General features: G+C 41.3%; 1 protein-coding gene across 2 annotated transcripts in view; it reads right to left on the bottom strand.

Moving 5' to 3' along the window:
- Positions 1 to 24,620, bottom strand: part of MAPRE2 (microtubule associated protein RP/EB family member 2) — a 163,807-nt gene that overhangs the window by 17,707 nt on the left and 121,480 nt on the right. For both annotated transcript variants that reach the window (XM_068562548.1, XM_068562547.1), the window contains 2 exons: positions 22,189 to 22,334; positions 19,336 to 19,549 (listed from right to left, as the gene is read on the bottom strand). In XM_068562548.1, the coding sequence (XP_068418649.1) occupies positions 19,336 to 19,549; positions 22,189 to 22,334 (360 nt within the window). The remainder of the gene's footprint in view (positions 1 to 19,335; positions 19,550 to 22,188; positions 22,335 to 24,620) is intronic.

Here is a 24,620-nt window from a genome sequence, read left to right as displayed (position 1 = left end):
TTTAGTTTACTGTTTTATGTTCCCAAGGCCAATCACAATGCCTGATCCAGAGGAGACACTCAATAATAAGTTTTTATAACTCATGAAAGAACGCCTAGGACAGGCATCTCTCCAGGGTAAAGATCCCAGGGGAAGCTCGACGAGCTGATGCCAACCTCAAAGTCACTGACAGCAGGAGCCAGCAACACCTGAAGGAAACCAAACAAAACCCACCAGCCTCCCAGAAAGAGATCTCTTACTTGGTTTCAAGTTCACCTTCCATTATTACTTAGGCCCTTTACAGATGGAGTCAAGACAGTAGTTCGTGTGGGTAAATTCAGTCAGTAAACGATTAACTCTGAGCAGGGAGAGGCAAGATGGTTTGTGCTGGGCTGTCCTATCCAAGTCTCTGCAACGTTGCCGTCCACGTCTCTTCTGAAAAGAACAGCTCTGGGGAAGGGGCTTCCCTAGAGAGCAAGTGACCCACCCACCCAGCCTGGGCAGGCCTCCTTAAGCAGGTCAGCAACTATGACGTGGCTGGTTGCAGGAGCTGAGCGAGGTCCACCAGACACACTCCTGTTCTTATACTCTGCCTCAACCAGTCTCGTGTAAATTTTCAAAGAAAAGCATGGAAGGAATAGAAGTTGATTGCTTGTAAAACGAGGTTATCACTAATTATATTATCAGGACATCATCAAATGCAGCTTGGAAAAACCTGAAATGTTTGATATGAAGTTAAAGTAGAAGAGATCATGGCAAGCCAAGGCCCCATGTAAGACCAAGTTATCAGGGAAAGAAAGCCTAAAAATACGCAGAGGAAGCTGGCTGGGAGGGAAATGGGGTCACGGGAGATGCCGGGTGGCTCATGGCAGAGAGGCCAGAGCTGCTGCAGTTACTGACGCTGTCCCAGTTCCAGCTTTTTCCTGAAGAAACACATCCCTTGCTACCGACAGAGTCCAACTTTACTGTGGTTCACAGGGTCTCGGCATTAAAGTGGCATCTGTGTTTCACGGATCCTGTAAAGGTCAGTTGGGGTGCAGAGCCCCAGGTTCTTCAAACTGGCACACGTGCATGCAGGCTGTGGGTCTCTGAGATGAGAAAGATGAAGGCAATGAGAGTCAGACCTGGCATCCCCCTGCTGCAGGGCAGGGAGGGGACAGTGGAGAAGAGGTGGTTTGGTCTACGCTCTACCCCCTATGCTCCCTACACGGGGTGGGGGGGGGACAGAAGAAAAGCATCTGCCCCCAGAGTATGGACAAAGAAGGGAAAACAAATTTGAAAAATTTAATAGATCAATTAAGTAATTAGAATTTGAAATTTAAAATGAGAGGGGTTTTGAAATTCTGATTAAGTTGTTTGGAAAGAAACTGATAATCGAGGAAAATGCATGTCTGATGAATGAGAATACAAGAGGTCAGCACCAAGTTAACTGTACATTTCTACCTTCTAACGAATAAATGCAAAGAAATGAAAGACCAGGAAGGACATAGGGAGATCTTAGTATCTTCAGAGGTTAAAGGTTTTTAAAAACCACACAAAGCTCATTTTCAAAAGAATGTAAACTGAGCTCTTTAAATCCTCACAGGCTGCAATTTGATATGGATGTAATTGACCGCTCACGGCTATCACGTGATCAAGGCTAAAATACTAAAATTTATAAAGATGAAAATGCAACCTTTTGTTCATTGTGTTTAATGATTTCATGGTTTAACTTTTTAGAATAAATAATGATAGACAAGATCCTATATTATATCACACTCATTAGTCAGTTAAAAACTAGGTTTTTGTTTATTTGTTTTACAAGCCTTGCTACCTTCTTTCAAAACACCATACCCTAAGGAGTACCCAGCTTCTGGGGTGACAGATATTCTTTTTTCACTTCCCCGGGCTGCTATAATAAGGATGTTATCAGAAAGCTGTACTGCTATCAATGTCAGTAAATTTAACACTGATATAATACTTTTATGTAAACTAACATTCGTATTCCATTTTTGTTAAGTGACCCAATAATGTCCTCTATAGTGTCTAATCCTGGCTTTAATCCTCAAAAGCTGCCTTCATGCTTCCCTAAATGCCTCCAAGTCCACTGGTGATTTCACTCCTGGGCCTTCCCATGCCTCTCTGCTCAGTGATGCTTACACGAAAAACATTTACATAATAGCTTTTAAAGGGAGTACAGCTACTTTGGCAATAATACAGATAATAGATTTTTTTTTTCTTGTAGCTATCAAACATTTCAATTTTTTTGTCAAGCTGCATTTGATGATGTCCTGAAAATATAATTAGTGGTAGTCCTGTTTCACAAGAATCATTTTTCTCTCAAGCTTTTCTCTCTCTCCCCTAATTTCCCCTTCAAAATAAAGGAGGAGTTTCAGAAGCGGAGGAAAGTAGACATAAATTCTGTACAAGTCCCTATGGTTCTCTGACTTTACCCATTGGATATGGACATGATTTACAATGCTAGTCTTCGAGCAGTTGTCTTAATGCCTTCAGGAGTTGGGGTATAAATATGATGCTAAAACATTTTAAACCATAGTTGTAAAATACAAAGAGTGGCCTGATTCACTGCCTTAGTGAAGCCAGAGCACTGCTGTGTCTAATGTCAATAATTAGTAGCTTGCTTAATGTTTATGGAAAATGTGCCAACATTTTGGGCCTATGAGGCCCAATGAATTCATAACGATGAAGCAAGTAAAAGCACTTTATCCTTTTTTATACTTGGCTTTATCTTTCGCAGCCAGGGCTCTGATGGAATTTAGAAATTCTTCTCACATAATCTGCCGTATTCTTTCTGCCAAAATCATAAACAGAGGAGCTAAAAATATGACATTAATACTGTTGACAAGAACCACAGAGACATTAAGAACACACACACTCAGGAAGCAACCACGCTTCTGGTCGTCCCCAGCTTCTTTCCTACTTTGAGAGCATCCCCCCAGCCCCCCGCCACTGAATTAACAAGCCCATGGCAGGGAGTGGGAGGGATGAAATGGGTGAAGGGGATCAAAAGGTAAAGCTTCCAGTTATAAAATAAATAAGTCCTGGGATGTAATGTACAGCATGGCATTACACAGTTATAGTAATAATATAGTTAATAAGACTGTATTGCATATTTGAAAGTTGCTAAGAGAATAGAGCTTAAAAGTTCTCATCACAAGAAGAAAATAACTTGTAACTCTGTGTAGTGATGGTTGTTAACTACATTTGTTGTGATGATCATTTTGCAATATATATAAACATTGAATCGTTGTACACCTGAAACTAATAATTTTTTTCTGTTTTTTAAAATTAAATTAATTTATTTTTTATACAACAGGTTCTTATTAGTTATCTACTTTATACATATTAGTGTATATACGGCAATCCCAATCTCCCAATTCATCCCACCACCACCCCCTACCCTGCTTTCCCCCCTTGGTGTCCATACGTTTGTTCTCTACATCTGTGTCTCTATTTCTGCCTTGCAAACTGTGAAACTAATATAAGGTTATATGTCAATTATATATCAATAAAAGCAAACCTAAACTCCACAGAACAACTGAAACATGACAGAAGATACCTTGTATCTACATTGGTTAATCATTTGTGGATGGACCTGACATCATTTCCTTATCCCCTTTACCTTGGCAAACAGGTTTTATTGTTTAACTGAGATAATGAACCAGGTTAAAATAAATAAGTAAATTAGGCCACTGCTGGGGGAGAGGGTATGGGGTTGGACTGATGAGAAGAGACAATTCCCACAGGAAGAGGGTTTCCTAAGTGACTAAACTGACACCAGAGCTGTCACACTGCGGAATGACTAACAGCTCCCACACAACCCTGACCATCGCAAATTCAAGATCTCACACTTTCCTTTGAAAATGCCTCCATACCTTCACTTTGTAGATTCTGTAGTCTGCTCTGCCCTGAGAGCAAAAGAAAAAAAAAACCAAAAAGAAAACAAACCCACCTCAGAGGCCAGCGTTCTGTCCAAATGGAACTTTAACAGGGCTTCTGGGATGCCCTGATTCATGAGATCATTAAGAGGGTGGCTATTTTACTCTCAAATTAGTAGTTCAGAGCCCTTACGGCTTCTGTCCCACCAGAGCAGCCACAGGCAAAATTGGGCTCTTCCTTTTTGCCACTTTGGTGTCAGCTTATAAAAGTGGGCAGCTCCACTTCTGAGCAGCTTGGGGAGGGGCTCCACACAGCCGAGCCTGAACCACATCAATCCTGTAGGAATGAAGACCTGGTATGATACCGGGTGTCCTTCGTCTTCCCCGAGGGAGGCAGTGGTTAAGAGCGGGGGTGCCCTGCAGCCTGCAGCCTTCGTAGTAATCCTGGCTCTGCTGCTTGCTCGGTGGCGTGACTTTTGCCGCCACCTGGATTTCTTTATGTTCTACAGAGTCAGTAGCAGTGCCTCCTTCCCCGAGCTGGGAAGAGTACCTGAGTTAATACGTGGAAAGTTCCTACACAAGAGCCTGGCACACAGTAAGTGTACCCGATCACTATTACTCAGCAAACGAGGCCTGATTCAACTGATGACGAGAAAGCACATGGGTTTCCCATTTCTAGACACTAGCAAAATAAAAACTAAACTGCTGAAATAATAAGGAAATGAGACTCATTTTATTTGAAGAAAATCTTTATAAAAACTGGTTCACCCATAACCCACCAGTGGGCTCCCAGGCATTGGTTCCCCCATTCCGCACTCTCTGTCTTGAGAATTGGTGGACGGTAACCCAAGTCTCTGTGCGCCTTCTGAAATTTCCCCAATTCACTCATTGCTGCCGCAAGTATCTACTGCACCCCTACTGTGTACCTGGCAAGCTACAGGCACTTGGGATAGAACACTGAATGAAACAAAAGACGCTGGTCCTTGTGGAATTTACATTCTAACAGGGGAATTAGATAATAAACGATAACAATAATAAAGTAATAAGTGACATAATAAACTAGAAAGTAAATGCCATGGAGAGAGAGGCAGAGCAGGGAAGGGGTAAGGAGTGCCGGGTAGGGCTCGGTGAGTGGCGGTTTTAAACAGGAGCTTCAGGGAAGGCCTGAGCACCCATCGTGATCCCCTCCAGTCTCAACCCCTCACTCAGAAGGGTCCACCCAGAAGGACAGGGGGCAAAAAGCCCAAGTCCCCTTGGTGACAGTCGTGCAGCAGCCCAGCAGGGATGCAAGGAGGCGAGATCCACACGGGGCGCACGTGGGGCTCACCCCAGCTCACAGCCTCCCTCCTCACAGAAGACGACGTGTGTTGTAACAGCTCCATAGTTGCAACTTCCAGGATCCCTGCAAGGGACATGCCATTTGCAGGAGTCACCCTGACTTCTTCAAGGCCTCGTTGGGAAAGTGAGATCTGAGCAAAGACCTGAGAGAGGTGAAGCTGGCCTTGCGGACAGCCAGGAGCAGAATATTCCAGGCAGAGGAAAGGCCCAGCGCCAGTGCCAAGGCATGGCCTCGCCTGCTCGGCAGCCAGTCTGGATGCTGGAGCAGAGGGAGGCTGGGCGCTACGGGAGGAGGGGAGGTCTGAGAGATACTGGAGGGTGCAGGTCACCAAGGACCTCACGGGCTACTGCTGGAGGCCGGCTTTCATTATGACGGAAAAGGGCAGCCATGGCAGGGTCCTGAGCGGAGTGACATGATCTGACTTGGGTTTTGGGAGGCCCCCTCTGCCAGCTGGGAGGCTACTGCAGTCATTCCCCTGGGGATGAGCAGTGAGTGCTCAAGATGAGTTCTGGTTTGGGGAAAGCATTTACGATGCTGCAGTTGAGAAAACCCTATGATACACCCTATAGCACAGGCACCAAATATCCAGCCATTTATCACAACTTAAGTTGTGCAACATCAATAGCAACTAAGAGACATTCTGGGATCAATAGCTTCTGCTGTTGGTTCCAAGGGGACGGCTGAAGGAAGAGGAGGCGGTGACAAGAGCTATGAGTCAGCCGGTGTCCCTCCCAGCCTACTCCCAGCTCGGGGTCATCACACAGTGTGCTAACCGGCTCTGCCCTGGGAAAATATGCCAGGGAGCAACGCCGACAGCCAGGGCCCAGAGCCCCAGTGCCGGAGGCTTCCCTGACCAGTGGCCACTGAGATGGGCGAGTGGGCCTGACTCCGCCGGGCATGTCCAGCCGGTGTGAGCATTCAAGAACCGAGTTACTTCTGCCCTGGTTACTGTTCCTGCTGGAGATGATGTGCTTATTTTTAGCCATCATGTGATTCTCCAATATTTTCCAGGCTCTGCTTGAGTCACTCTGGTTTCGGAGAATTTTTCAGAGGGAAAAAAAAAATGCAGGAAAGAACTCCTCATCTTAAAATTAGCTCAAATATTAAAAATTCTGATGTGTAAGAAGTTATTTGAACGTGGTATATATTTCTTTCGATAAGCTGACTTTTCACACCTTTCACACCCTGGTAGAGAATTAAGTGCGCTTTGAAATGCATTAGGTGCCAATTACTATCTTAGTTCAAATTCTTGTTTTTAAATTGTTCTCAGAGCAATTTCCCTCTAGAAATGGTGAGGTTCCCTCACCCCTGTGAAAACAAGATGCACCAGAATCCCAACAATAATTGAGGGGAACACTCCCTTGCCTGTTTGCTGCAGCAGTAAGGATAGCTGGTGATTGAAAGAGTCCAACAAACCGAGACAGCCCGCTGAGAATAAAGACACACAGGCATCACCATGACAACAACATCACTGTGTCACGCATTCCTGGCATACATCAGTCATTTAAGCAAAAAGCTTACAAACTAAGACGGCCATTTCAGGGGAACACGACTATTTAGTTCCTTTACGATGTTCAGAGTCCTGCTGATTCCATTGGCAAGACCAAGTGTTTTAGGTTGTTTTGCTGATGGTGGGAATTCCGCTGTGCTCCATTAACACTACCTTACCGGGACTCCCTTGCAAAGAGAGACAGTCTGAGGCCACAGAGCAGCTGGAGCTCAGGGAGGTGAGAACCAGAGCTGAGCCCCACTCGAATCATCCACTCTACTCTACTCCAGTTGGCTCCTGCTTCCCCCAACCAATGACCAAGCCAGAAACTTGTGCATCATTTAATCCTTGGCTTCCCCTGTCCTTCACCTCTCATATCCCATCACCATCAAGTTTTGTTGATTAAACCTGCTTAAAAGTCTCTATAACCCACATGGCCATGACCTTTATACAGGCCACCCTCCACTCCCACATGTTTGGCTGCAACAGCTTCTTAGCTGTTGTACTTAAAACCTTTCAGTGACTCCCCAGAGTCCCCATAATAAACTGTAAACTTCTGTGACTACAGAAGTTAAGGTGACTGCTCCACAGTGATCTTCACCTCCTGCTATTCCCACCTTTGTGCAGTCCTCTCCCCTGGAATGTGGGTGGGACCTGTGGCTTGCTTCTAACCAACAGAATATGGGAAAGGTGATGGGATGTGACTCCCCTCATATGGAATCCCATAGGACTCTCTCTCTCTGACTCTGTTTTGCTGGCAGGCACACTAGAGAGACTCTCCCTACTGGCCTTGAAGAAGTCAACTGCCACCGCAAGCACCCATGTTGGAAGAGCCCACAGGGCAAGGAACTGCAGGTGGCCTCTGGGAACTGAGAGAAGCTGCCAGCAAGAAACTGAAACCTCAGTCCTTCAGCCTCAAGGGAACTGCCAACAACACAAGGGAGTTTTCCCCAGATGAGCCTCTGATTAGACCACAGCCCCAGCAGATATCTGGACTGCAGCCTCGTGAGGCCTTAAAGCAGAGAACATAGCTAAGCTGTGCCTGGACTTTAGAAGCTGTGCCACAATACACATGTGCTGTTTAGGCTGCTAAGTTTGTAGTAGTTGTTCTGCTGCAAGAGGACATGAACACCACCTCTTAACCCATTATACAAGGGCCCTGGCTCACCTCTGCAGCCTCCCATCTCAACGTCCATATGGAACAACATGCACTTCACTGAAAAGAGCACGTTCTCTCTTGACTGCAACATTATGTTCTCTCTGCTTGTGGTGCTCTTTTCCATACCCTTCACCTGGCTAACTCCTACTCATTCCTTAGGTCTTAGTCAAACCTCACGTTTTCCAAGAAGCCTTTCTAGAATACACGAGGCCAGCTCAAGTGGTCTTCCTACACACCCTGATTGCACTTACCTCATTTTAATGCTATCGTCTATGTAGTGCCAGATTTCCTCACAAGGCTGTAACTTCCTTGAATCACTGTGTATCTCCAGAACCTCTTACAGTGCCTTAACAAATAATTGTTGAAAGACTGAATGAATGAGAATTCAAGTAAAGCTTTCACAAAACGGTAAGGAATCCAATAAATAGGAACTGTTGTTTAAGAAATATTTTCTGAGCTACTGTGTAATGCACTATGCTATTTTCTGAGCTATGGTGCAAGGAGCTCCTCAGGTGATGGAGATGACTGGAGAAAACGTCAAGAACAGCCACGTGTTGGCTTAAGTGCTGCATTTTCCTTGATCCAGATGGACACTGCAGTGATTCAGTTTAAATCAATTCAACAAATACTAAATGAGAACCATCTATTTGTCAGGCAATGGGGAAACAATGATTGAACGAGACAGAATTGCTTGATAGTTCAGTTCACCCAATTCAAAGGGAGTATAGAAAATTCTTCAGGTCAAAACTATTTTCTATTCCGGCCCAACATACCAAGGGACAAAAAAAAGGCACCAATGATAAAGAAAAATAGGCTCACTGGTGATCTGTGATGTTCTGCTCATGGAAACTGAAATAAATGCTAAGTCATGGCCTTTTGAAGTTTGACAAGTTTTATTGTGAGGCTGAGGAGCTAAATGCCAAGTTATTATACCTATGGAGAGAAAAGGAACAATCCATCATGGGAACACGTGCGGTTGAGTTGCAGAACTGATTAATATTTCAGCATGCAGAGGGAGCAGCTATGTAAGAACGACCCAGTGCTGGTTATGAAAGGACCCAGCATTGTTTTAAAAAGGGCTAGGATGGTTTGCTTCCCAGGTGCAGCTGGGGCAACAATGGAGGCCCTTACCCTCTTCTGCAAAGTCCCCTGTGAGGGCACAGGGTATGACATGCTGGAATTCGGGCCAGTTTTGTCTGAAGGACTTACTCTTCACTTTGTAATCACCCAGACCATCTACTCAGAGAATTATCTGAATTGAAGGATTAAGAAATCAGAGATAAGTAATCCCACTAACCTAGTGCTCAGTTTTCTGGGTCTTATACACATTTCTGCTTCGGGGCTGATAAGAGGCCTGGAACAAGTGGCTTAACGTTTCCTGCATTTACAAACATATATAAAATATAGTGACTCTCACCCAAGAGCCTATTGCGAGGATGACGGGAATGTTTTTGAACATTTAAAAATTATTGCTCTTGGGACTTCCCTGGTGGCGCAGTGGTTAAGAATCTGCCTGTCAATGCAGGGGACATGGGTTTGATCCCTGGTCTGGGAAGATCCCACATGCCGCGGAGCAACTAAGCCCGTGCACCACAACTACTGAGCCTGCACTCTAGAGCCTGCAAGCTACAGCTACTGAAGCCGGTGTGCCTACAGCCCATGCTCTGCAACAAGAGAAGCCACCGAAATGAGAAGCCCGCGCACCACAACGAAGAGTAGCCCCCGCTCGCGGCAACTAGAGAAAGCCCGCGCGCAGCAACAAAGACCCAAAGCAGCCAAAAAATAATAAATAAATAAATAAATAAATTTATTAAAAAAAAACCCTTAAAAAATAAAAAATAAATTAAAATTATTGCTCTTTAAAAATAAATAAATGCCGTTTGAATAGAACAGCATGTGCTCTGTTTCAAGCCTTTACAACAGCGGTCGCCAACTTTTTTGGCACCAGGGACCGGTTTCATGGAAGACAATTTTTCCACGGACTGAGGGAGGGGGGGATGGTTCGTGGTAATGTGACATTGGGGAGCGATGGGGAGCGGCAGACGAAGCTTCGCTCGCCTGCCGCTCGCCTCCTGCTGTGCAGACCGGTTCCTAACAGGCCACAGACTGCTACCAGTCTGTGGCCCGGGGGTTGGGAACCCCTGCTTTACAACACTGGAGGGCCTTTTATTTCCTCCATTCAGTATGCAATTTGAATTTCGTTTGTGAAAATTTACTGCGGTTCAGTATAGTGTGGGGAGCAGATAAGAACGTAACACAAGACCATATCCGTGATATTTGAGAGAGGCAATATAATAATATAATGGTTAAAGGGCATCGGGCTCTGGAATCCCAAGGTTCCCTATTTCCAGTGTGTGACCCTGACAAGTTGCTGAGCCTCTCTGTGCCTCAGTTTCCTCAACTTTAAAACAGGGGTGTAATGGGAACTGTCTACCATTTAGGATTGTTGTGAAGCTAAACTGAGCTAATACAGGTTAAGTGTTTAGAACAATAGCTGGCATTTAGTATGTATTCAACACTTACTCCCTCTATATTTGATGACTCCCTCTACATTTTAAATGTTTTCCTTTTCCCTAACTTCCATTAAAAATTGTATTCATATTAGATTTAGATTTTGAGAGTTACACAATAATAACACCACAACATTTTGTAGGTTTTGATCTCTAAGCTTGAAAAAATTCCGGTTTAAAAAAAAACAAAACTGTGACATATTTTGATCCCCCAAAGCCAAAACAATTAAAAATTATAAACTGAATTAGTAAATTGTCTGTCAAAGGTGCTGTTTCCTTAAGCAAACACATTGCGATGGAAATGAAAAATGCACGGCTCTTCCTCGGAAGAAGCCCTTGGCCTCTTACACAGGCACTGCCAGAAGATTCCTATCTGAAGCTCCTAAATTCTTCATGACTCTTTGCTCCTCTCTGTGCCCAATATTCCAAACTCATAGATATTCAGTAACCTGGCAAGGCGGAGCACTGCTCATATTTTATGCTGTGGTTTTATCAGTATTATAGATAGGGAAATGCAGTTTTAATTATTCTTTGAGGAGAAAAGTATCCCAACGCCTATCTTATACATTTCACATATGATAGATGAGTAACTGGAGGAACAAAACCGCCAGTACCCTTCCTCTCCTTCCAGGGAATAGGGAATGTCGTCTAAGAATTTAATTAATTGGACCATTATAATTTTTTCCCATTTTCTCCAGGCCTACTTGTAGCTAAGGGAGTAGCCATTAACTGGTATGCAGCTTAGCAATGGGATGGTTTCTCAATATGAACAGGCCAAGGGCATGCAATGCTGATATAGGGCAGGGACTGAGTGAAAGGTACATTGTTCAGATAATAAGGAGAAGTGCTAACACCTATTTGAAAAGAAGTCTTGTTAATTATGGGACTGGTAAGAAAAATGCATTTCTTCCTTGTTATGAGTTGATATTGCATGATCTTTTAAAATTAACATTTGATCCTTGAAGTAAGTAGGTGTAGGGATAGTACAGTATGTGGTTAGGTGACTGGGGACTGTGAGACAGCAGTACCAGGCAGATATACACTGGGAAGTTGTAAGAATAAATAGGCCTGACTTCTCTTGATGGAGAGATCATGAAGGGACAAGAAAGGTGGCGCTGCCTGTGCCTATCCTAACAGGGTTCTGGAAAGTAAATGCCATTATGGACTGCTTTAGTCTAAAGAGAAGACATGGGAAATACGCATTCCTTAGAGTAAATGATAGCTTTGGGGTGAGACTAACATTTATGTTTAAAGGGTGGAGTTTCTCAAAAGATAAATGCAGACTTGCATCCTGGCAATAATAAGGAGAAAGGTCTTGTATAATTGCACAGGCTTGAGGCCAAGGTTAGAACCCTTGAGTGAAATATAACTTTTTGAGTACTTTTTACTTGGACTCTGAGTTAATACCTGTTACATCAGAAACATCAACACTCTGCAGAGCAATATAACAAAATCCAGAGTCTCCACAATATAACATCACAATGTCTAGGACACAATCCAAAATTACTCAACATATGAAGAGTCAGGAAATGGTGGAATTAGCAGACAAGAACTTTAAAGCAGCTATCATAACCATTCCCAGTCAGGTAAAGTATGCTCATAATAAATGAAAGATAGGCAATCTCAGGAGAGAAAGAAAAAAAATTAAAACTGAAAAAAATAGTTGAAATTTAAAAAATGCTCAGTAGTAGAATGTAGATGACAGAGGAAGAAGAGGGCTAACTTGAAGATACATTAATAGAAACCATCTAAAGAATAGAGAGAATACTGGAAAAAAATGAGCCTCAGGGACCTGAGGGAAAATTTAAAAAGCTCTAACATATGGAAAAATGAAGTCCCAGAAAAATAAGATAGAGAGAATGGAGCTGAAAAAAAATTTGAAAAAATAATGGCTGAAAATCTCCCAAATGTGGTAAAAGACATAGACTTACAGATTTAATAAGTCTAATGACTCCAAAACAAGATAAGTTCAAAGAGAACATCATAGCCACACTACTGAAACCCACAGATAAAGAGTCTTGACTGCATCCAGAGAAAAACAACTTATCATTATAGGGGAAGGTGATTAGAATGAGTATGCATTTCTTATCTTTAGAGGTCACAGATAGTGGAAAGACATCTTTAACGGGAGGGAGGGAGGAATGAAAGATCAATCTGAATTCTTTACCTAGGAAAATATTCTTTAAGAATGAAGGTAAGGGCTTCCCTGGTGGCACAGTGGTTAAGAATCCACCTGCCAATGCAGGGGACACGGGTTGGAGCCCTGGTCCGGGAGGATCCCACATGCCGCGGAGCAACTAAGCCTGTGCCTCACAACTACTGAGCCTGCGCTCTAGAGCCTGCGAGCCACAGCTACTGAAGCCTGTGTGCCTAGAGCCCGTGCTCTGCAAAAAGAGAAGCCACCGCAATGAGAGGCCCGTGCATTGCAACGAAGAGTAGCCCCCGCTCACTGCAACTAGAGAAAGCCCGCACACAGCAATGAAGACCCAACGCAGCCAAAAATAAATAAATAAATAATAAATGTTTAAAAAAGTGTACTTTGATGCACAGTTTAAAAAAAAAAAAAGAACAAAGGTGAAATAAAGACATTCATAGAAAAAGGAAAACTAAAAGAATTTGTTGCCATTGCACCTGCTCTACAAGAAATGCTGAAGAAAGTTATTCAGTCTGAAGAGAAATTAAATTAGTAGGGAACTCAGATGTTTAGGAATGAATGAAGAACACTGGAAATGGTAAAAATATGAAAAATAAATAGGTTTTTTCTCTTAATATCTTTAAAATTCATATGACTATTTAAAGCAGCATTGCCTTATAGAAATATAATGGGAACCATGTAAGTAAAACATTTTCTAGTAGCCACATTAAAAAAATCTTGAGATTAATTTTAATATATATATGCAAAATGTATACAATATACGCAAATTATAATTTCTATATGTAATCAATATAAAAATTATTAACTAGTTTTATATTTTTTCCCATACCAAGTCTTCTAAATTCAGCATGCACTGTATACCTGCAGCACATTTCAATGCAGAATAAGCACATTTCAAGTGCTCAAAAGCCACAATATCAGACAGTGTTGATTTAAAACAAAAGTTATAACACTGTCTTGTGGGGTTTATAATGTAACACATATGACAGCCAAAACAAAGGACAGTGGAGGGAAGGGTTGCCAGGGTTCCACATTTTACATGAAATATTAAATACACTGTGAAAAGGTAAGAATATATACGGTAATTGTTAGAGCAGCCACTGAGAAAATTAATGCAAAGCGGTACCGTTAAAAAGGCAATGGATAAATTAAGATGGAATGCTAAAAAATATTTTTAAAATTCAGAAGACAACAGGAAAAGAGAAATAGAGAAACAAAAAACAAAGGGGACAAGCAGAAAACAAATGATAGATCTAAATCCAACCAAATCAATAATTACATTAACAGTGGACTGTACGCTCCAATGTCCAGAGATTATCAGAATGAATAAAAAATGCAAGACCCAATTACATGCTGTTTATAAGAGACCCACTTTAAATATAAAGACAAAGATAGGTGGAAATTTACCTATTATGGAGAAAGATACACCATGCAAACAGTAAGCATAAGAAAGCTGGAGTGGCTATATTAATATTAGATAAAATAGACTGCAAGACAAACAGTATTACCAAAGATAAAGAGGGAAGCCTCATAAAATACAAAGGTCAATTCATCAGCATGACTCAACAATCAGAAATATCTACGCATCTAACAGAGCCCTAAATACAGGAAACAAAAATTGAGAGAATTAAAGGGACAAACCGGTAATTCCACAATAAATGTTAACACTCTCTTTGCAGCAATTGTTAGAACGAGACAACAACAACAAATCAGTAAAAACACAGACGATCTGAATAACAACATCCACTACCTTGATACTGATATTTCTAAAACACCATACGACCAACAACTGCAGAATGCATATTCTTTTCAAGTGACACTGACCAAGGGAGACCACATTCTGGGCCAGAAAATCAAGATCAGAACAAGGATAAAAAAACCACTATAAACTGCTACATTTCATTGCTTCTCCCAAAAAAAACCCAAAAAACCCCCAAACTTTTGGGGAAAGTAAAAGCAACTCTTCTTTCCCCAAAGGTGATAGGCGATGCTTACTCAGATTACAGGTACTCAAAGAATATGCAAACACTGGTCAACAAATAAAATCAATAAACATAATCACTTTGTTAAGGTTGTATGAACAGCCTTAGAGAACCCAAAATTAAAGATAATTAAGAGTGAGAGTATTCAAATACTCAATACAGTTTTTGAAAGATGCTGTTAGGATTTATTTAAATCTCCATTTAGGAATTTAATTATGATCATTCAAATGCTTTATTCTATTCTATTCTACTTCTTAGGTTGCTTCCTTTTTGAAATCATTTTTCTAGTATTTCTACTAATTTTATTTTGAGGCTGCAATGCCTAAAGGAAAGCCCCTAAAGAAAAGAGAAAGCTCAGAATCAATTTCCATAGCAACTCTAAATCCATCACACTATATTTGTATATGGGAGTTGGATTTAAATGCATTAATATATGTGGATTTGCAACATGTCTAAGCTGTGGTTGCTATAGGAACTGCAACCTCAAATTTCGTTTTAAGTTAAGTGCTCACACATAAAAAATGATCCCGCTGACAGCTATCTCGAGTTGCAGATATGGCTCATAGCAATAAATTTATAAACATCATGACTCACGATGACATATGCACTTAATAGATATCTGTCATTATGAAAATGTGTATTTTAATATATGCTCATTGTTGGTAGATCAAAAGCAATTCAAGATGCAATTCCTCAGGATGTAGATAGAATAAGACTTGCCAGGCAGCCATCCACCCTTAGTGACAGCCTCTGCTCATGCTGAAGCTTGTTACGGCCCAGGTAAGTCACCCAAAGACACACAGACACCAACGGGTTCTATGGCTTCTCTGAATCCACGGAATACTGGTGTCTATACTGAAATGGCAGAAAAATCTAGCACGTTTTATAGTCAGGACATGCAAATTACTTTTAATATTAGTTTAAGGATATATTTGGAGAGAGAGAAAGCCACTGCAAAATGAACCAAATATCCCAAAGCCAAAATGAAAAAATAATTAAAGACCATCTCCTGTTTTCGATTACACCAGATGTTGCTTGTTTCCACTAGTACAGATGATTAAGAAACGACCAAGGCCTAGAGATGGGCACAGAAATTACTGCTGAATGCTACTGACCTGGCATCACTGGGAGATGACTGGCATAGATATGTGAATTTCCCAGACAGCTGACCCTCACCTCATCAAGCACTTTAATTTGTCTTAAGTTTTGGATGGACACAATCAGACTTATGTATGAGGATGGTCTCGAATAGTTTCAGACCAGAGGCGGAGAGGCTAGTTTAGAGACTGTAAAATAGTTCATGGGACAGATGATTATTAATAGAAAATTAAAATCTTAAGAATTAGAAGGGAACTCTGAGTGTATCGATTAGCACATGCTGGTGTCATACAGATCTTGAGGGCTACCGAGAGACATGGAGCTCTTTGATTCAGCAATAGAGATCTCAGGCTGCTGGACTATTTATATGGTTTCATTAAGATTTTTTGGCTCTTCTTTTACTGATGTGCACACTTTGTAGTGCTATCAGTATACTCCTTGCCCTAATAAGATACACGCTGAGAAACCATATCCCCATGTTTGTTATAATTATATCCAAGTCAAGAAAGAGCAAATAAAGGAGGTCGAGAAGTACAAATTTCCAGTTATAAAATAAATAAGTCATGCGGGTGTAAAGTACAGCATGGGGAATATAGTCGATAATATCGTATTAACTTTGTATGGTACAGATGGTAACTAGAATCATTGTGGTGATCATTTTGCAATGTGTACAAATGCCAAATCACTATGTTGTACACCTGAAACTAATATAATGTGGTATATCAATTAGATGTCAATTTTAAAAATAAATAAATATATATAAAAGAAAGAGCAAATAGACTCTGGGTAAGTATTCTAGGAACTCTCCCTTGTGGAAAGAGTAAAGTGTATGAATTTTACAACACCTATTCTGACTTTTAGAAGACGTTCTGGCTTGCACTTTCTTGGCTGTTTTCCCAAGAGTTGGATACATGACCTCTAGGAAAAAATGAGGTCTCATTGTATTTATAGGAGCCTTTCTCCTATTATAGCTTTTAAAACAATGTTCTACATGTGATGTATACTTTGCTATAATTTTTTCAGTATAGTTTTACTACCCCACCATGTCCAAGAGTCAGAACATGTCTCATAAAAAACAGTATGACTGGGCTTCCCTGGTGGCGCAGTGGTCGGGAATCTGCCTGCTAATGCAGGGGACACGGGTTCGTGCCCTGGTCTGGGAGGATCCCACATGCCGCGGAGCAACTAGGCCCGTGAGCCACAACTACTGAGCCTGCGCGTCTGGAGCCTGTGCTCCGCAACAAGAGGGGCCGCGACGGTGAGAGGCCCGCGCACCGCGATGAGGAGTGGCCCCCGCTTGCCGCAACTAGAGAGGGCCCTAGCACAGAAACGAAGACCCAACATAGCAATCAATCAATCAATAAATCTTAAAAAAAAAAACAAAAAACAGTATGACTGGTTTGACTTCTGGAAATATCCTTCCTCCTTGATTAAGACCAATGAGGTAAACATGGTCGAGGTATCAGAACACAAACCTTGGCAATACTGTCTTCCAGAACATTAAAAACCAAATTTATGATCTGCTGACGTTAATGTGTTTCCTGAGCTTTGTCACCAGAGAAGTTAAGCTCTGGAAACAATATATTTCTTTTCCAGGTTCATGGACATTCTTTCTATCAAAATGGCACAAGTTCCTCTGTGGCTTTTGTGAAAGACAGATGAGGGAATTCCTCGAAAATGAGGCCAAGGCAGCATAATGACAGTTCTGTTTGGGGGCGGGGGGCAGTTAGGATGGTTGGTGCCAATTTAAGGACACATTATGACTGTAGAAGAAAAATGTTCTGAGGCCTGTCCGGTTCCACTGCTGAAAACTTGAAAAAGTAGTAGCTGAGTTGCAAGATGAATCTGTACATCATTAGCAACTGCAGAGAAAGAGCTTGGGGTGAGAGCTACCAGCCGCTCTTGGTTTTCGTAACTTCTTGTCCCCCAACTCCATCTGCCTGTGTCTCCCCAGCTCCGAAGGAGACACACCACTCCCCTTCTCTATCCTGGTCCTAGAATAATGACAGTTTCTGACAAAAGCTGAAGGCCAGTTTGAACTGCCATAAACTTTTGTTCCCCAAACTCCCTGTGGCTTCATTTTTACCCAAACTCTTCCCAGCACTTCTGTTCTGAAAAAGGTAAACATTCCCTTTCCTCACCAAACCTCTTTCGATGCCCTTGACCCCATTTTTCCCCTCCAGCCTCAGAGTCATTGTTCCACCAGTTTCCCCTCCTTTTTCCTATCATTCCTTCTCACGGACCTTTCTCCCATCTTACAAACCTGCTCCTTGTGCCTTGTCCTGAAAGCAAACAAAATCAAATCGAGGACAATGCCATTCTCTCCCCAATCTTAAACTTCCTAAAGCAACTGTCAGCTTTTTCCCCGACACCAACAAAATGTTTTCATTTCCTCCACTTATTTTCCTGACTGATTTGGTGAAGGTGGACTCTCCCCTCACATCACTTTCACATTTGTGTGTCATGCCCTTGTTAATAAGCTGCTGCAATCTAGGTGTATGGGTTCAGCATTTCTACAGACCAATTCTCTAAAGAACTATTAATCACCTCCCAGGAGCCAGATTTCTTTCTTTGGCCTATTTTCAGGCTTCATCCTATCTGATCTCTCCAACAATTAATACTCAGCGCTGCTGGTGATCCCTCTTTCTAAAAATGTCCTACTGTTTGTTCTCTGATGTTGAGCTGGTTTTTCCCCTGATGTCCCTCCTTTTCTCAGCTTCCTCTTTTTCCTCTTGCCCCTTAAATGTATGTATTCCCAAAGACCTGTGCTTCGTTTATTTTGTTTAAGCTTATTTTATTCTATGGCTTTGAAGTTGGATTTTTATGCTGTCTCAGTTTCCCTTCTCCAATTCCTCAACCCCCTCCTGGACCCATCATTCCACTGAGTGACCCCAAAGGACCCTCCCCAGTCCTCACTGTACTTGACTCCTCAGCAGATTTAGACACTGGTGACCGTTCTGCTCCCTTCCTTCTATTTCCCTGACCCGTCATTCCCTCATTTCTTTCAATCTTTCTGGTGTCTTCCCCGCTCCTATGTAAGCCCTTCCTTTTCTACCCAAACGTTAAATGTTCGAGTTCCTCAGGGACTCTTCGCCTTCTCGCTGGGGACTCACTTCCAGCTTCAATTACCTGGATATGGAAGACTCACCAATGTTTACCTCTAGCCGACACTTCCTTGAGTTCCAGACACATGTCCACACAGTTTAGTATTAGTCTTGTTATAATCATTTCTAATAATTCTCATCGAGGTTGGGCATAAATAAGGAATTTGCATTCTTACAGAATTAAGGTTGTTGACTTAACAAGTGTGAAACACTGGTTTTCAGGATGGAAACACATGGTTTCTGAGGATTTCATCGTTTAACTCTCCAGTGTCACAGCTGATGTTTCTAATAATGACCCTCATTGGACAAGAACACATTCTGCTTGGTAAAGTCTGTTTTTTAGGCAAGAATGTTTGTAACATATTTCAGAAAGATTTTTCTCCAAAACAGTTAGAACATTTTTTAAAGTTCTAGGTATTTATCCTCAGTGACTTCACTTTTGGATGAAGTTGGCTAAGTGAGGTCTTGCTGAATGTTGTCACACAGAAATTGGCACTGCCCACACAGGAGACAGGATGGATATTTCATGAATTTCCTCTGAAGGATTCTAGATGATGATCCGCATTTAAAAGTGTAAATCGGTCCACAGTACAGCGCAGGAGGGCCTGTGAAAGTGACTCTAGGATTTCATTGTTACGGTACCTGCTGTCGGGGAGTTTGCATGGTGAGACTTCTTGGGCAGGTTGAAGATCTGTTCGCCAGGGTCGGGAGGAGGAATTGCATCTTGCCCTTGTCGTGCTTCTACGGGGTCATACTCCTTGCCATCGTAGTTGGCATCATAGAACTTCTTAAACCACTGAATAAAATCCAGGTTGTCCTGGAAACGCCCTTTCACGAGCTTTTCCACTGGAATTACCTGCAATATAAAATCACCAGGTGAGTCATGATCCTCGGGCTTGTTTGTATTTGATACAACTGAAGTGTTTCCTAAATATAACTTTACATCTGCAATTCATGTCTGCTGGCCTCTCCCCCAGTGTCTTAGCCAGTGGTATTCCAGAATTCATATAATTTTTCATTAGATTAAAGAAACATTAAAATGTTGTAGTTGGTTCTCCTGGAATATTTAATACATCTGAACAAACCATACAAAACAAGGAATACCCTGAGCTGTCAAGAGGGGCTGATCCTCTTCATAGAACGTTTATTGCCAAAGTTTATTGCCATATCCCCCTAAAAACATGGGTCTGGGATGTTGTGCTGTTTCAAGGTTGATAGGTTTTCCTTATTTCTTTGTAACACTTGGTCTAGCTGCGTTGGAATAAGCTCTTAAAAAGATTGTAGCTATTAGAGAGTATGAATGAATAAGACTCAAGTCAATGAAAACTCACACTAAGCTAACGGTTCCTATGAAACAAAATGAGCTTTCATGGAGCGTCTTTACAATGTAGAGAGACAAGCATAAAATAAAAACAACTAACCACAATACAGGGCTCAGTAATTTATGGGTAACACTGGAGCACAGTTAATGTGCCATGGGGGTACATTTCTTAAACAGGCTTCTTTTTGTATTTTGTAACTATTTTATCAAGACTGGGTGTAAATTAAGTGTTTTTAAAGGGCAGCCTAAAGAGCCAATCAGTATTCCCTTTAGAGGTCTTTCCATTGTACTATTTAAGTATTTTCATGTTTTCTGATTTGTAAGTTTTGTTTACGCTGATATTCTGATTGTTTTAGAAAGTGCCTTCTTGGAGCATAAGGCCCTTTAATTAACATGCTACTATATTTTGCTTTCTGCCAAATGTGAACATTTACAACAGTTTTAGATGACGATGACGCATTAGCCATTCAAAGCAGGCACTTACTTCTGTTGACTTAATTTTGCAATTCCTATCAAAATGAAAGTTCCGGAGTCGTAAGTTCAAAATCTGAGGTGGCGAGGAAATATTTGTACATATGCTTCCCACGTGCTGTCACAGGCTATGACAAACATGAACAGGGATCACTGTCTCTATACCAGGATCTTTGGGTAGAATCATAGCATATTAAGCTAGAGAGGCCAACAAAGGTCATAAAGGTCAGTGTCCCTCCAGTACAAGAATTTTATCTTCAAATTTCTTTTTTTCTTTTTTTGGGCCACACCGTGGCTTGCAGGATCCTAGTTCCCTGACATGGGATTGAACCTGTGCCCTTGGCAGTGAAAGCTGGGAGTCCTAACCACTAGTCGGCCAGGGAATTCCCTATCTTCAAATTTCTTAACAATGGCTGACCCACTCTCTGTGTGTACACTTCTACGGAGATATGGAGTCCCCAACTTTGTTATATAGCAAGTTCCGTCAATAAACCTATGAATGGGTGTTTCTTTTCTTTTTGATCTAGAAGCATATATAGAAAAAGAAGTGTACAGAGAAGTGATGCTAATAAGGAAGAAGAATCTATATAACTCTGGTTTTGAATAAATACAGAAGGAGCTAATTGGAAATTAACCACAGCAAAGGATATCAAGTTGAAAAGGAGTCAAAAAACTAAAATGCTAAAGAGGATATATGTTTTGCAATAAAAATTCTGAGAAAATGAGAAGCCAAAATTTTCTTAATATTTTGATAAGAATGCTTTGATTTAGGGAGATATTAATTGCATAAATTAAAAAATATATACAGTTCAGCAAACTTTTCTTTCCTTTAACCTCTATCTCTTATAACCCAAAATTTAAATTTTTATTTCCATAGCCTATTTATTGCTACTATCTATGAAAAGAAAAGCTTTCCATTTCTCCCCTGCTGGTTTTTCTCTTTTCCCTTATTCAAAATTCATTTCTTTCCAACCTATTCTCTCCAAGAGCTATGTCCTAAATAAAGACTATGAATGTAATATGTATTTGAATAGCAGGAAACATGCAAAGCCTGAATGGGCTTCAGCAATCGTCCTCTATGGGGGAAAAAGGACTCTAGTCTAACTTCATTTGTATCACTCTAGAATAAAATTATGAAGTTCAAAGTGGGTGAAAGAATATTTTATGGACATTGAGTGAGAATCTGAGTGTATATACTGGACACTTTAACGTGTAGTCCTCGCTTTAATTTCATAGCCACAGGGACGGGGGTTTTAGTCCCATTTTACAGATGGGTAAACTCAGACTCAAAGAATTTAAATAACTTGCTCAAGTCATGGTGCTGGGATTCAAACCCGTGCCATTTCTACTGTACTACGCTATTTCTTTAAAGACACAAAACACACAAAGAACCACAGTGGCATCTGGCAAACATAAAAATTTCTCATCTGCAATGCTAATACAGAATAACAACATTTCAGCATTCATAATTTCTGTTAGCGTCCTTAGTCTAATGGCTACAAGTTTAGAAATCTCCTCAAATAAAAACCTCATGCAAATATGGGAAGTGAGGGTTGGTGCTTTATGCTAAGTACAGGACCCAACCTACTGTAGTGATGTCAAGATATATCCCATTGACACATTTTTGGATTTTTGCATCTCTGCATGAAAACAATTCTAAACAAAGACAATGCATTTTATGGAGGTAGAAGTGTGTCTCCTACCTTATCAACATTCATTCGCTTAAACGATGCTTGCAGAAGCTTAAAATTGTGAATGTACTCATGTTCCAACTTCGCTTGAAATTTTACTTTCTTCAAACTAATGCAGCCAGGAAAGAGCATGTCCATGAACTGGCAGTAGGCTGCTCCTGGAAAGAGACAAGAAAAGGACCAGTGTGAGTGTGACTGTACCACGTGCGACTGAGGGTTGCTGGGCAGGAGGGAGCCAGGAGCCCAGAGCCCTCAGTCCTCCTGCCGTGTGTGTTCCTCTCTTCATTGCACCCACATCTCCTCATCCACCAGGGCTGGGTGCTGGTGGGCAGGGACGTGCCTTGATGCAGCTCCTGCCACTTCCCCATCCCTAAGCACTGTGGTACCGACGCTGTTCACCAGAGCATCACCAGATTCCACAAACAGTGAACAGAACTTCATTCTTTCACACCAAGGAAATCAGTGTATGAACAACTCTTCTTAGCTTCTATCAGAAAAAAAAAAGGAACATATTTTCCCTTCCATCTAGCTGCTACTGGCTCCAAATCATTAAAATACATAAGAGAAAAATAGCAGGAAATTTCAACATGAGCAAACTACATGAAATATGGAGCTCAAAAAAATATGCATACGCCACCCAAGCTGTTTTATATCCACCCTGCAAAATGACTGAGGTGAAACTGTTTAACTAAGCCAACTAATACCAAAAACAGTTGTATACCAATTTAATTCCAGTCCGGAGCAATGAGGTTCCTATATTAACATGAAGGATGGAGACATGGAGACTCTGAAACTTACAGAAGTTCAGAGTCATGCTATTTATGACTGAGAAATAAAAATAACAGACATGTTCAATGAGTTCCCTGAGGAAACGGTCATAGAAAAAAGGATATTATTAAGTCTTTCATATATATATATATATATATATATATATATATATACACATTCTATGAAGAACTCTTAGATCATGACAATATCAACTAGAAAATCCCAGAAAGATCATACATGTCGACTCATAAAGGCTAAAGGCATTTAGAAAAAGAAATTCCAAGCCAGAATGATTATTTTTCTTTTACAAGTAGGAAAAGCAATTGAGTGGTGAGAATGGGAACAAATGGTCATTTCTGTGTTCTCTTTCTTTCTTTGCTTCTCCAGATCTCTTGGTCTGTTTCTGTAACGTGCCAATGATATGCCTTTCGAACATAAAGGGCTCTCCTCCATCCTTTGGTATCAAGGTTTCTGTGAGAAGCCTTTCATTCTGTTTGGGCGACTCACCTTTACACAGGAAGAGCCCACTTGGCCTCTTATGTCAAAGAGATGTTGAGCATCCTTTACTGAGATAGGAATCCCAGAAAAGGGGGAACCAGATATCAAGAATCTAAGGGCTGCTACAACAGGAAATGGTGGGGCAACTCATTATTTGTAGGTAAGAGTATAAAGTGATGAAATATAGGCCACAATAAACATTACCTCCAGAATCTTTACATCTGTGATGCTTCCTTTAGATGCCAATACCCTAAGTACAAACTGGTACTTTTGTAGTCAAGCAGATGGGTTTTCTTAAAAACAAGACAAACTAAAACAAAACAAAACAAAAAACACTGGAGGAGGTGAGAGAAGCATCATAATCTTGGGGGGCATTCTTACAGTCGTCATCCAATTATTCAGGTCCTCCTTTTGAAGTGCCACCAGATGGAGCCAATACCAAAAGCCATTCAACATGATTTTTATAGAGATGGGGGTGTCTAAACACAAGTGTCTCATTACCTGCTCTTTAAAGAGTTATTTTCACTTTTGTAGTGTTTAGCATAAAATTTACTTATGGAGACACCAGTATCTATGTATTCATACAAACCCAGCAAGCAAATCACCTTCCAAATTTAAAAAGCAATAACAGCTTTTGAAACACACAAAAAAACCCCACCAAACTTGAATACAGAGTGTGAAGGAAGAAATGAAAAATCATCTCTGGTCTCATCATCCAGAGAAAACCACTGTTAATATTCTGGCATATACCATTCTATTTTTAAAAAAATTTAACAGACCATGGTTCCCTTTCCGGATCATTAAATATTCGCTACTGACATTTTTAATGGCCTTCTGATTTTTATATCATGCTTAGCAACTTTCCCAAGCCAAGATTACATAAATATTCATGTGTATTTTCTTTAAGTACTTTTATGGTCTCAAGTTTCACATTTACATTCTGAATAGACGTGGAATTTATTTTGGCCTATGATATAAAGGATGGTTCTAATTTTAGTTATTCCAAATGTTAGTGGAAATTTTTGGCTCCCCAGCATTTGGACACCTTCCTATCTGACTTGATGCAACAGGGCCCTGCCTCTCACCACGGTACCGAAGGTGGGCAGATATCCCTTTCCCGACACCCAGGGTAAGATGCAGGCCTGTGACCTAGGCTCTGCCTCTGGATGCTCTTGCCT

The sequence above is a fragment of the Eschrichtius robustus genome, chromosome 14 (assembly GCF_028021215.1).
Source record: "Eschrichtius robustus isolate mEscRob2 chromosome 14, mEscRob2.pri, whole genome shotgun sequence".
In the NCBI taxonomy this organism is placed as follows: Eukaryota; Metazoa; Chordata; class Mammalia; order Artiodactyla; family Eschrichtiidae; genus Eschrichtius; species Eschrichtius robustus.
The sequence above is the reverse complement of the archived record's forward strand: the minus strand, read 5'-3'. Positions and strand labels throughout refer to the sequence as shown.